This window comes from Patagioenas fasciata, chromosome 7, assembly GCF_037038585.1.
Source record: "Patagioenas fasciata isolate bPatFas1 chromosome 7, bPatFas1.hap1, whole genome shotgun sequence".
NCBI classification, from domain to species: domain Eukaryota; kingdom Metazoa; phylum Chordata; class Aves; order Columbiformes; family Columbidae; genus Patagioenas; species Patagioenas fasciata.
Window position 1 is genome coordinate 24,931,710 of NC_092526.1, and position 13,438 is coordinate 24,945,147.

The 13,438-nt window shown below is 40.4% G+C and overlaps 1 protein-coding gene across 4 annotated transcripts in view; it reads right to left on the bottom strand.

Moving 5' to 3' along the window:
• Positions 1-573: 573 nt before the first annotated feature.
• TTN (titin) overlaps positions 574-13,438 on the bottom strand; it is a 246,538-nt gene continuing 233,673 nt past the window's right edge. For all 4 annotated transcript variants that reach the window (XM_071811135.1, XM_071811134.1, XM_071811136.1 and 1 more), the window contains 11 exons: positions 13,064-13,366; positions 12,364-12,948; positions 11,793-12,098; positions 11,401-11,700; positions 10,593-11,168; positions 10,195-10,500; positions 9,509-10,102; positions 3,440-9,387; positions 3,191-3,344; positions 1,976-2,269; positions 574-1,851 (listed from right to left, as the gene is read on the bottom strand). In XM_071811135.1, coding sequence (XP_071667236.1) covers positions 1,553-1,851; positions 1,976-2,269; positions 3,191-3,344; positions 3,440-9,387; positions 9,509-10,102; positions 10,195-10,500; positions 10,593-11,168; positions 11,401-11,700; positions 11,793-12,098; positions 12,364-12,948; positions 13,064-13,366 — 9,665 coding nt within the window. In that variant the 3' untranslated portion in view covers positions 574-1,552. The remainder of the gene's footprint in view (positions 1,852-1,975; positions 2,270-3,190; positions 3,345-3,439; positions 9,388-9,508; positions 10,103-10,194; positions 10,501-10,592; positions 11,169-11,400; positions 11,701-11,792; positions 12,099-12,363; positions 12,949-13,063; positions 13,367-13,438) is intronic.

Below are 13,438 nucleotides of genomic sequence, written 5' to 3' on the forward strand. Positions count from 1 at the left end.
TTTAATTCCTTCCTTAAGGAAGAAATACATCTCATCTTTATGATTCTTTCTGGTTCCATCACTTTAAAAAGTCCTTATCTTGCCCTGACCCAAAACTTAGTGCTTCTGAAGTCCTTATTTTTTACTGTAGTCCTTGTTTCATCCCCATTCATTAGCTTTCCAGCATTATCTGGATAGCTAGTGGTTGATAGTAGATAGGCTTATAGGAAATAATTTAAAAACAAGTCTCCTTCTATAGGTATGTCAGCTGACTTGAGAGACTAAGAACTGATGGCTTTTGATCACCCATGGGAGGGCATAATGCTTAGGCATATGCTAGAATTTGTCCTTTGTCAGTGAAGAACCTGGGAAGAATTTTATTATTTTTTTAAGAAGCCTGTTTTTTTATTTTTTTTTAAGGCTGATGTTCTGGCGGCCAGGCTATTTCTGATAGATGGCTGCATTTTCAACAGTTAGCTACCCAGTTTACACTGGAAAAGTGCATTTCTACCCAGTGTTTTCTTTCAGCAACTATTTTTCTGTCGTGTAGCACAGGAACTCTAAAACCAGCATAATAAGTAACAGAGTCGCAGATTTTTATGGTGCAGAAAGCATGCTTTATTTCAATTGAACAATTCTATTTCAAGGAGGTTCAACAGCTAACAAGTCTTATCACTACATTAGGAGAACTAAAGCAAGTTGAAGTGCAGGGCGATATTTGATGTTGTAACAACAGTTTGTTTTCAAACTGTGGTTCATTGCTTAGTTGCCCGGAGGTGACTACAGGATATCTACTACTACCACACAAACTCAATCACTGCACCCTATGAACCTCCCAGAGGGGGTACTGCTGCTGCACTCGAGTACCTGAATAGCTTAATTGATTCAGGGATGGCCAGGTGATGTTACTTTTTAAAGCTATTCAGGCAGCAAGTGTGTCAGAAGCAGTACGCAGACAGTGGGTGGACAAAGAGCTGGCCGCTTGCACTTTGTCCAAAAATTGTCAGTCAGGTATGGAAATTATGACACAATCAGATGCAATGTAAAACATTAAAGCAATGCTTACAGGAGGGTAATTGCAAACACCACCAATGCCTTACATTCCTGATTCAACATAAATATTTGTGCATGTATGAAATACTATGCACAGTATCATCTCTTAGGTGTAGGTAATCTTCAACAGGGAGCCTCTCTACCTGTTGAGGCATTCTTAGACATCAACAATGAGTTGAGGCGCAAAAATTAGTTAAACGTTGAGCAGGGTAGTCGTTTGCTAGGAAACTTTCTCCTACCAACGGTTAGTTCCAAAAGTTACGTTTCAAAATGTCATAAAATAATTGGTACAAAACTTCATAACCGTTAACTTCGGCTATATACAGTATGTACATGTCAGTGAAAAAAGTGTTTAAAATTCTTAGGTCAATAATGACTATAAGTCATAATGTATAGCTCTGGACTTTGTCTCATTCAGGTAGGTACAAAAATATTTTTTTTTTATATTTACAGATCAGATATTTCAGTCCATATATGAATCACTTGTAAAAAGACAAGTGTAAATAATACAGATCAAGCTCTAAATTGATCGAATATTAATATTCACAGTGGCAGAATCAGTACCAAATTCATTTCCTAAATTCAGGGTGTAAAGTCCACCGTCGTTCTTCTGGACATCCATGATGATCAGGGTGGTTAGATCTTCACTGGTTTCAATGTGGAATCTGCCTTGCTGGTCCTGACTGGTAATCTTTCTCCCTTTGCAGTACCATGTTATTTCAGGAGCAGGTTCACCCGAAAAGGCACAAGATAGTGTGAGAACTTTTCCTTCATCGATGCTGATATCTGATGGGAGAGCTTCAATTTTGGGTGGTACTCCTTTACAAAACAGGAGAAGAAACAAGAAGTTAGTTTGTTTTCACTAAGCCTGGCAGCAGCTTTGTTCTAAGGACTACTTCAGGGTATTAGAAGCACTAACTCTACCAGGAACTGTATTGCTCACCTCTCAGACCTGATTTAAGCATTTTACTAGTTGAACTCTCCAGTTGAGCCATACTAGATTTCCCCATAATACTGCTGGAGCTCATCTCTACAAAGGATTCTTTCATGGAAGACATGCTTTTGGCAGACATGCTTGCAAATTTCATTTCAGTCATGCTGCTACTGCTGAAACTGCTGAATGAAGCCTCTTGTTTAGAAGAAGCCATTTGAAAGGACTGAGAAGAAAAACTTTCGTGCATGCTTGCGTCGCCACTTGTCTTCAACACTACCTCTTTTGGAGGTTCTTCAATTAGAGCTGGGGAGCATCGCAAACATAGAAAGAAGAACCAATAACGTCACATTAATGAACAAAGTCATGCAGATCTATATGGTTAATTTTACAGAAATGAAGAGACACCATAGTTTGCTTTCAATGGAAAACTGCAGTGGAGGATAAACTTCTTTACAATCATTTGATTCGAGATCCAAATCACTAACAATAATTTATAAATGAAACAAGTAGGAAACAGAACTGTTACGTATAAGCTTGAAGGAAAAACATACTTCAGAAGAAACAGGTTGTCACACAGCGTTTCCTATTAGAACCATTACTGGAATCAGACACTGAGAAATAGTGTGTGTTCAGTTCATGTTTGTAGAAGCTGTGAAACGTTGTTTCCAGTTCTTACAAACATGGTATAGCAAGGCCTGTATTTCACTGTGTTGTTCTGCAGCTCTACAAGGCAAGAGAAAAGCTCAAGCACTGTAGCTTTCCTTTAAACCCAAGCACAGTCATCACAAGCAAATCATAGCAATGCTTTGATGCTAGGAGCTGGGATATGATATAGCCAATATAATACTAAACCCAGTTCAGTTACCATAAAGATTTTTGACTGTGGAATTACTTTGTTTTATTGAAACAGATTCTGTTAGTAAATGAAGAAAGAGTAATTGCCAGCACCAAGGTCTCAGCACAGTCATCCTAGAAGGAATGCTCACAGCCTTCTGTTAACATGCATCTCTTGATGTAATAGAGCATTTGTGTGCTCCTCTGCAGGTGTTATAAAGATTTCTAATGCTGTTTAAGTTTTGTATTTATAATATACAAAAGAAACAGGAACTTGTTAAAATACCTAAATCAGCATTACCAATGGCTTTTATCGTAAGTCATTTTAGTAGATAGACCACAGCAAATAGTTGTGATTAGTCTGAACACAAGACTCGGGCACAAACTTACGGAGTACAGTCAAAGATGCTGTAGCAGAGCACTGCCCATGGTAATTTTTTGCTTTGACTGTGTATTTTCCAGTGTCACTCACGGCTGCATTTCGAATCTCAAGAGAATATATATTTTTAGAACGTGATACTCTGATGTGCGATGAAACAGCAATCTGAGGAAAGAAAACAAAACAAAGCAAAACTTTTTTAAGAGCAGTTTTATGGATAATTCAATTTTTTCAAGTAAATGTATTAAATAAATACTTACAGGTTGATTATTCTTAAACCACTCAATTTCAGGAGAAGGATCCCCAGAAACTTCACAGGTGAGCAATACATCTTGTCCTTCATTGACATTTTGAGACTTGGGCTGCATGATAAATGCTGGTTCATTGGAGCGCTCTTTAGAAAAGGTCAGAACATACTGGCATTTAATAATGCCTTCATCAGTTTTACCCTCACAGGTGAGTATACCTTCATCTTTATTACTAGCCTTTCTGATAGTTAGTGTGTGATCACTTCCAGAAACACCGTATCTGTAATCATCTGAATTTCTCAGCTCCATTCCATTCAGCACCCATTTTACTTCAGAGGCACCAGGAATGTTGGCTTTCAGTGTCACTTTCTGCCCTTCGGACACTGTCATTTTAGTTGAAGAAGCTTTAATTTCTGCTTTCAGTTGTTTGACATCTTCAGTAACAGTTGACTTTTTAATGACTTCTTGAATGGCTGCTTTTTCTTCAGTTGCCACTGCAGATTTCTTCTGGGTAGAAACTGTAAGCACCTCTTCTTCTTTCTGAACTGATTGATGAGTTTCAGATGCACTTTTTACTTGAGAATGGATATTTTTAAATACTTGGCCAGTAAACTGGAAGTTAGTTTTTGAAACACCTCCTTCCCCAATAATTTCACAGGTGTATTCTCCTTTATCAGATTCCATGAGTTCATGGATTTTAAGCTCATAGGTGCCATCTGCTGCATAATGAAACTTGAAATGATGGTCTTCTTTCAGTTTTTTGCCATCTTTATACCAAGCCACTTCTCTGACACTTAAAACACTGCTTTCAACTGCACAGGATAACTTTACCTTATCTCCAAGAATTTCTGCTTTCAGTTGCCGTTTTATCTTTGGTGGAGAAGCAGTTGGTAATTGTACTTTCTCTTCTGGTACTGTTTTGTCTACAGGTGGTGACTTTGCTTTTGGAGGGCTACGGATGGGTTCAGGAGATTTCACTCGTTTAGGAGACTTAACTGGCTCTGGAGACTTCACACGAGGCTCAGGAGATTTGATTCTTGGAGGTGATGTAATTGTTTTTTCAGGAATTTTTGTTCTTTGAATGGTCAAAGTAAAATGTGCCTCCTGTCTACCTTCAGAATTTTCCACCACAACAGTGTAACTTCCTTCATCTAACATCTGGACCGAAGAAATTTCAAAGGTAGACTTGTACTGTGTTCGGGTCACTTGGTAGCGCCTTGAAGAAACAATGGGTTGACCTGCACGGAACCATGTTATTGTGGGTGCGGGTTCACCATCAACGTCACAGGAAAATCTTGCGGTCTCCCCTTCAGAAACTGTAATTGACCGTGGTTTTGTAAGGATTGTTGCTGGCAGAGTGCTTTTAAATGCTCTGTGTACAGTCCTTTCTTCCAGTGATTTTTCTTCAGCTGCAGTGATTTTTTCTTCAGAAGAAGCATAATGTTCATATGACAAAAGTGATTCTCTTGTTGCTGACATTTCTGATTTCACCTCTCTTACTGAGGAACTTGCTTCTGTAGCAGATGCTTTCTTAAATGAGGAGATTGCATATGCCTCTGTTTTTGTCAAGTCAGGTAAAACTGACCTTGGTACTTCATCATCTCTCCGCTGGGAAGAGTATGTAGTGTAATCTCCTCCAGTAACATCTAGTGTTGCATAATCAGAGCATTCCCCTTTGTAGTTTGTGCATACAGCCCGGTATGTTCCACTGTCATCAATGTGGCAGTCAAGAATCTCCAGAGTTAATACACCACTGGTATTAGTAAAATGTATCTTACTGCTCTCCTGGAGCTCAATACCATTATGGTACCACTTCACTTCAGCAGTTGGTTTTGACTGGACATTTAGAATGAACCTGGTATTATGGCCACACGGTACCCGGTGTGAGCGCATTCTCAGGGTAATGCGAGGAGCATGGTCAAGGGTGAAAGGCTGCTGAGTCAGAACTTCATATTTCCTTTCCATAGTTTTCTGAGTTTTCAAAGCAGATTTCATGGACTCATATCTAGAAAATATATCAAATCTCGCCATCCTCTCAAACCGAGAGAGTGATCTTTCACTAGAAACTGGGCTAGGTGAGCGTGGTCGAGTTCTCTCTGGTGTTGGGGATCTTCTCTCGCTTTCTTCAGGAGGCCGTGAGCGAGGTCGAATTAATTCAGATACAGGACGCATCAACTCAATGTAAGTTGGAGAAAGAGATCTTCTTCTCCTTAGTAACCTAGAGGGAGGTGAAAATTCTCTGTGAGTGTGTTGCACCATTTCTATTTCTTCGTCTTCTTCTGATGCAATCTCAATTATTTCTCTTTCCCTCCTTCTCCTGAGTCTACGCTTTTCCTCCTCTGCCATATATTCAAGCTCACTCCTGTATTCAGAAAGTCGTTGAGCAGTGCCAACAGGGCGGAGCAATTCTTCATCTTCTCTTTCATCCATTATTCTTTGCTTTTGTTTAGGTGGTCTGTAGGCAGCCCTGTCATGGCGTTGACGAAGCTCTGCATAGCTTGCGCTGGTCTCAGGTTTAGTTGGGATGTGGTAAGTTGAATATCTCAGTTCTCTTTTTCTTTCTTCCTCTGAACTGACCTGTGCTCCTGCAGTAGAATACCGAAGTGCAGACAGTTCAAAGCGTGGGGGACTTCTGCTTGGTGGGGAAGCAGAAAAGCCTAACTCCAGCTCTTCTTCAAGGCGCAGTCTTTCCTCTTCTGTTCTCTTCATGGCTAAATAGTCATCAATAGGCAGGAGTAATTCCTCGTCAGACAAGTCACCAAGTGATCGCCTTCTTGGTCTATAGTAATATTCATAATCTGGAGATGGAGTACGCCGACGTGCTGGTCTCACAATTTCAAGGTCGTCTTGTGTTAGCTTTGGTATACGCCATTTAGGCTTATACTGATCAGAAATGCGTGGCAGTGGCATCACATAGAATTGCTCCCACCTGGAAAGACGTATGCGTTTCTGGCGTTTCTGAACAGTTCTCTCAAGTTTTCCTGGCATTTCATACTGGTCTCGCAGCCTCTTGTACCACTTCATGTCTGACAGAGGCACAAAGTGTTTAATGTTCTGATCTTCCTCAATAGTAGTGCGCACATGTTTACGAGGCTCTGGGACCTCGTATGGCATACGAAGTCTTCTTTCTTCCTTCTTTTCTTCTTTCTTAATTTCATATTCACCTTTGACAGTCTTAGTGCTAACAGCTGGTTTATATAAGATAGCAGCTTCTCTGAGAGCCTCTTGTGCAGTTTGTGTCAGTGGAACAACTTCAGTGCCAGAAAGGATTTCTGCCATTCGTAAGGTTTTGTCTATTTGCCTCTGTACGTGCTTCTCCCGCTCTTCTTCAGTCTTGTACTCACGCTTGATATATTTCACGCGTTCAACTTTTAGATAAGCCTGGCAGCTTGTAGATCCAGCACTGTTTGTAGCAGTAACTCTGTAATAACCACTGTCTTCTGGTAAAGTATCTCTGATATGCAAAGCATAATAATCTAAACCTTCATGAACTATATCAAAGTTAGGTCCAAAGGACAGAGGTTGACCATCTTTCTCCCATGTCAGCGTTGGTTTTGGTACACCAGACACCCTGATCTCAAAACTGACATTTTGGCCTTCTTGACATTCAGCATTTGCCAGCAGTCTCTTAAACATTGGCCTTAGTGTGGCATCTGCTGGAGGTGGATGTGGAATCACAGTCAGCTTAGCTTTGCAGCTGTCTTCACCATATCTATTGCGTGCCACAATACTGTATTCAGCATCATCCTCTTCAGTGACGTTATTGATGACAAGTTGATAAAGACCCTTGTCTGATTCAAAAGTATACTTCCTATCATCATCACCAGGTTTGATTTTCTGGCCTGATTTGTACCATGTTAAGCGAGGTTCTGGGTGAACTGTTATAGTTACTCCAAACCTTACATTTTCTCCAACATATGCGGTGCGGTTATACAAAGGCAGAGTAAATTCTGGTGGGCGCTCTAATATTCTCATAGTATCAACCCGTCGTTTCACTTTCCTAACGGTTCTGCACCTGTAGTGCTCAGAAATTTCTCTCACACCTTTAACAAAAAGTTCTGCATAAGAGCTGTCTTCACCATAGTCATTTACTACCTTGCATCTGTAGGTACCATCATCAGATTTAGAAACGTCTTTGACGTACATGGTTGCCACACCTTCTTCGTATTTGATTTCATATTTCTCATTGCTTTCTAATTGCCTCATACCAAAGTACCATGTGACTTGTGTGGACTGATCGTAGTTTTCAATCCTACACACATATTTGGCATGCCCTCCTTCTTCTGTAACAGCGTGTTTTATCTGCCCAGCAATGGGACCAATGTCTATTGGTGCAACTTTAACTTTAGCCACCGTTACACCTTTCTGAGACCTAATCGCACCTCCCCAGGAAATGCGGGCTACAGACACAACTGTGTTCCACTCTTTCTTTACAAGGGTTTGGTAGTAACGCCTGTGCCTCAAGGTTTTGATGGTTTTAGTGCTGGTCTTTTCTGTCTGCTGTTTTAGCCACACATGGTTAAGTGCTTCAGCAGCTGTCATCCGAGCTTTTCTTTCCTTTACTAGGAGGCGATCGATGAAGTCCATGGCCTCAATACTTATCTCTTTGAATGCTTCATCATCAAAGTTGTATTCAGCATTTAGAATATTTTCAATAACTTGTTGGTTTGTTTCAGCAATGAAAGGATTAAGGCCACTGAGAAGTATATATGTTAGAGCACCGACTGACCACATGTCAGTAGCTGTGCTGACTAAATCATGATGATGTACTTCAGGTGCATAATATTCAGGAGAAGTGAACTGGAGTCTAAAGCTGTCTCCAGGCTTCAATTGTCTGGCTTGACCAAATTCAACAATTTTAATTATAGAGCTTCTTCTTGTGAAGTAAATAATATTGTCTGGTTTAATATCAAAATGTCCAATGCTGTGGCGATGTAAAAATTCTAGTGCATCACAGACCTGACGTACGTAATTTACTATTTCTCTTTCATTCAGTTCAAATGAAGCTGTGCTGATTCTTTCAAAGATGTCGACTCCAGAAATGAATTCAAAAATCATGACCAATTCTTCTAGGCTCTCGAATGATTCATGAAGATACAAGATATTTTGGTGCCTAGCAATGTTTAGAATGGAAATTTCTTTCTTTACCAAAACCTGGTCAGCACCCTTTACTTTGACAAACTTGGCCAGGTAGGTCTTTTTTGAAACTGTCTCAACACAGCGGTGTGCAATGCCAAACTGTCCACGTCCGAGCTCTTCTGCAATCATGTATTTGTCATAGAGTTCCTTTGTAGAATGGTGAGCTGCTTTACCTGTGGTGATTTCTCTGGTCTCATCAACTTCTTCATCATAGTTCATTACTCTGGTCTTATCTTCCTTTGTTATAATTGGATCAGTAGGTTCAGAAGGCTGGCTTTGGCCAAACTTGTTTTCTGCAATTACACGGAACTGGTATGTGGTCTTGCCAAACAGATTCACCACTGTGTATCGTGTATCACGAGCTTGTGCAACGCGAATCCATCGCTCTGCTGTTGTAGCACGTTTCTCAATAATGTAGTTTATGATCCTGCTACCACCATCAGTAGCTGGTTCATTCCAGGTTAAGTTGACTGAATCCCTTGAAATGTCAGTTACCTTCAGACCTCTTGGTGGATCAGGTACATCGGCCACATCTAATTCAACTGTTTTTTGGTCAATTCCAAATCTGTTTTTGGCACAAACGATGTAGAACCCTGCATCTTTTCTGTCAACACCATTTGGGAAAACAAGAGATGTGAATGATCGCGTAACAATGACTTGGTAGTGTCCATTAGTATCAATGAGGTCTTGTCCCTTCTGCCATGTGATCACAGGTTGAGGCTTGCCACTGAATGGGATCTTGATGCTCACTACTTCCCCACGGAGGGCATGAACAGCCCCCATGCCTTCCAAGTTTTTGGGTAAGTGAATCTTTGCAGGAACTGGAATAGAAAAGAGAAGAAAAAACAACACATGACCAAAAGCACATGAGAAAAGTACCAACAGTCTGTATATTCAAATCTTAAAAACAAATTGTCTTAGGAAACAAGACCCTTCATTCACCTTCAACGTCCAAAGAGGCAGTGCCAGACACAGATCCTCCTTGGTTGGTAGCTCTAACTTGATATACTGTGGCATCATCATCCGTTACATTTGTGATGACCAGTTGGTGATATCCACCCTTGAATTCCTGTATCTTGATCTTTTCACCGTCTGGCATGATTTCTTTGCCCTGTTTGTACCACTTGACAATTGGCTTAGGATGACCAGTGACTTTGCAGACAAATGTAGCATTAGCTTGAAATTTCACATTCAGATTCCTTAGTTCTTCCTTGAAGTGGGGAGCTTGAATTGGTACATCAGATTTTGGAATGACTGGTTCTGATACCTCACTCCACTCACTTTCACCACCAAGGTTTTCACATTTTACACGGAACTCATATTCAAGACCTTCAATAAGATCTTTCACAGAGTAGACAGTTTCACGAATTTCATCTGTGGTTACAGAAATCCACTTGTTCTGTTTTTTCTCACGCTTCTCAAGATAGTAAGTTCTGATCTTTGCACCGCCATCACTTGCAGGTGGCTTCCATGAGACAACACAAGAATCCTTTGTGACAGCACTTGCTACAGGCTGACCAGGTTGTCCCGGTTTTTCTGTGAAGAATAAAAAGGTTCAAAAACTGAAGTGAGCTTGGCCTTATTAATTACAGGGGCAGACAGAAGTTGGTATTTTGGCAGCCACTTACCAAAGGGAGGCTTCATAACAACAACAGATGAAACTTCCAGTGCTTCACTAATGCCATATGTATTCTGAGCAGAAACACGGAAATAATAGCCTGCGTTTTCAGTTAAGTTAACAATTCTACAGGTTGTGCCTGAAATGCTTGAAGATACAAGTTGCCATTCTGCTCCTTCCTTGGCTTCACGTTTCTCTATGATGTAATTCGTTATCATAGCACCTCCATCATCCTCTGGTGGTTTCCAGCTTATCACCACAGAATTCTTCAGTATAGACTCTATAACAATTGGCCCTACTGGCTTATCTGGCTTATCTGTTAAAGAAAAAGCATGATATTTTTAGTTCTTTTACCAGTAAATATTTGAGAAAATATTCCACAAAAATACTGAAAATAAAATCAATTACCTTGTATTTCCACATTAAGTACAGTATCAACTGTTCCAAATGTGTTACTGAGTTGCACTTTGTACTTCCCAGCATGAGTTTTGTGCTGGACATTCTTAATAGCAAGATGAGTGTAATGCTCTGTGTTCTCAATAGTAACTGTTTCTGATCCTCTCAAAGGTTTGTTGCCATGGAACCAAGTTATTGCTGGTACGGGTCGGCCAATATACACAACATGAAGGCGGAGGGTGCCACCTGCACCTGCATAGTATTTCTCTTTCAATGGGAAGCCAGGATGGAACTGAGGAGGAGCCTGCAATAGTAGCTTGGCACTAGTTTCAATTTCTCCGACATCATTGGTAGCCATACAGGTATAGAGCCCTTCGTCCTCCTGTTCATCTGTTAATACTGTCAGTGTATGGTTGCGTCCATCAGATGACATTTTGTATTTTCGGCTTTGCACCAGTTCTTTGCCAAAGCGGTACCATTTAATATCAGGCAAAGGTCTCCCAACAATCTGGCATGTCAGCTGAGCTGCTTCACCCAGTTTAGTGGTAACATCCTGCATTTCTTTTCTTATGGCTGGTGCTTCTCCAGCTATGACGAAATTAAAAAATAAGGAAGATTACTATGACATTTTTCCTCTGTATTACTGGAAATCTATTTTCATTTATACTTGTGCCTATTATACTTGAAAGACTATGCTTTAGGACAGTCATTATGGCAAATAACATGTGGAACAAATAGCATATTAAATATGGCACCACAGGTTATGACACAGCGAATCACAACAATATCACCACAAATATAACAGTATCTTTTTACTTACATGTTAATTTAGTTTTCACTGCCATAGCAGTCCTTCGGGGTCTGCTGAGGCCAGTCTGATTTTCTGCAAAAACACGGAACTCATATTCCGTAGCCTCTAGTAAACCTCCTACTGTAAACTGCCTGTCTTTGATACGTTCTTTATTGCATTTTTTCCAGGTACTTTCTCCAGACTGGCGATATTCAACCCAGTAGCCAAGGATCTCTTTGCCACCATCACTTTCAGGTCGTTCCCATTCTAATGTGATGCTGTCCTTAAATATAGAAGTAATCTCAATTTCTCCAGGTTGGCTTGGTTTATCTGAAAATAAAAATAGATACAGAAAATACATTGCTCTCTAAATGTCAGTAAGTTGCTCTTCTGAAGTTCTGTTAATGCAAACACTCTCTTACCAAATGGATCCTTGCATACAACTGGTTCAGAAGCAGGACTTGCGTCACTTTCACCAATGTCATTTTGAGCAATGATACGGAATTGATATTCAGCATCTGGAACAAGTCCTGTGACTGTGTACATTGTAGTGGTAATCTGTGTTTTGTTATGACGGACCCATTTTTCTGTAGATGTCTCTTTGCGTTCAATATAGTAGCCAGTTACACGAGAACCACCATCATCTTTAGGTCTGGACCAGGACAAGTTGACAGAACTCTTTGTAACATCAAGTACTTCAGGTGGGTTGTTTGGAGGCTCTGGAGGATCTAATAATAGAAATAATAGTGACATAGTGTTAAAAGAGTTGCATATATGATTGCAATTCTAGAACCATAATGTCATTAAAATTATTAAGCAAACAAACAAAAACAACACAAAAAACCCCAAATTCAAACAAAAACACCCCAACCAACCAACACAAACAACAACAAAAAAACCCCAAACCAACACCTCCCCCATCCCTACCCTCCCCAAAAAAAAGCAAACAACAAACCACAAAACAAAAAACCAGCAACAAAAAAGAGGACTTACTTAGAGGTGTCTTTGGTACTGCTGGTTCTTCAGATTTGAGAGATTTGCTAATACCAAAATGGTTTTCAGCAGAAACACGGAAGTGATATTCCACATTTTCTTTAAGCCCTTTTACCACTAGCGATGTCCCTTTCACTCTAGAATCAACAGTGTACCAGGCAGTCTTCGGTACTTCTCGTCTCTCAACAATATAACCTAGGATATCTGCACCACCATCGTCTGTAGGAGGTCTCCAGCTTACTCTGACAGAACGAGCTTGTATATCATCATACTCCAGTGGCCCTTCTGGTGGATTTGGAATGCCAATCACTCTGACTTTAATATACGCAGCTTTTTTGCCACACTTGTTTTCAAGGGCCAAATCATAGGTGCCTGAATCTTCTCTTTCTGCATCTTTGATCACAAGTTCTGTGTGAGTCTCAGAAGTTGCAATCATGGCTCTCTTGCTGATGTCGTGCCCTTCTTTTGTCCATTTGCATATTGGGATGGGCTTACCCTTAATGGGTATTGTAAGCCTGATAACTCCACCTTGTCTCACCATGAGACCTTCCTGGTATTTTTCATCGAGTTCATAGTCAGGATATTCTGTAAACAAAATTAACATGTCATGCCATGTCTGTTTTACAGACACTATCATACCTGCTTTTGGCAAAAACCTTAGGACAACTTTCTATTAGAGTTAAGACTTGAAATGTCTTACCAAGCATTTCTGTTATTTTGACTGTTCCTGGCACTTCAGCAGGTTCTCCTGGCCCACCAGCATTACAGGCTAGCACACGGAATCTGTACTCTGCACCCTGGGGGAGATGTGTCAAGGTGTAGTCACGAATTTTGGTTGGCGTGGTGTTGCATTTGGTCCATTCAATTTGATCAACCTTCTGCATCTCAATTAAGTAGCCAGTAACTTTAGAACCACCTTCATCTTCTGGTGGACTCCAAGCCAGGGAGACAGATGTTCTTGTAGTATCAGTGACTCTTGGATTCTGAGGTTTACCTGGAGGAGCTGGAAGAGAAGATCAGATGGGAATGGTGGGATCTTTTTTAACATATGATCTCTGTTAAGTCTATAGGATTT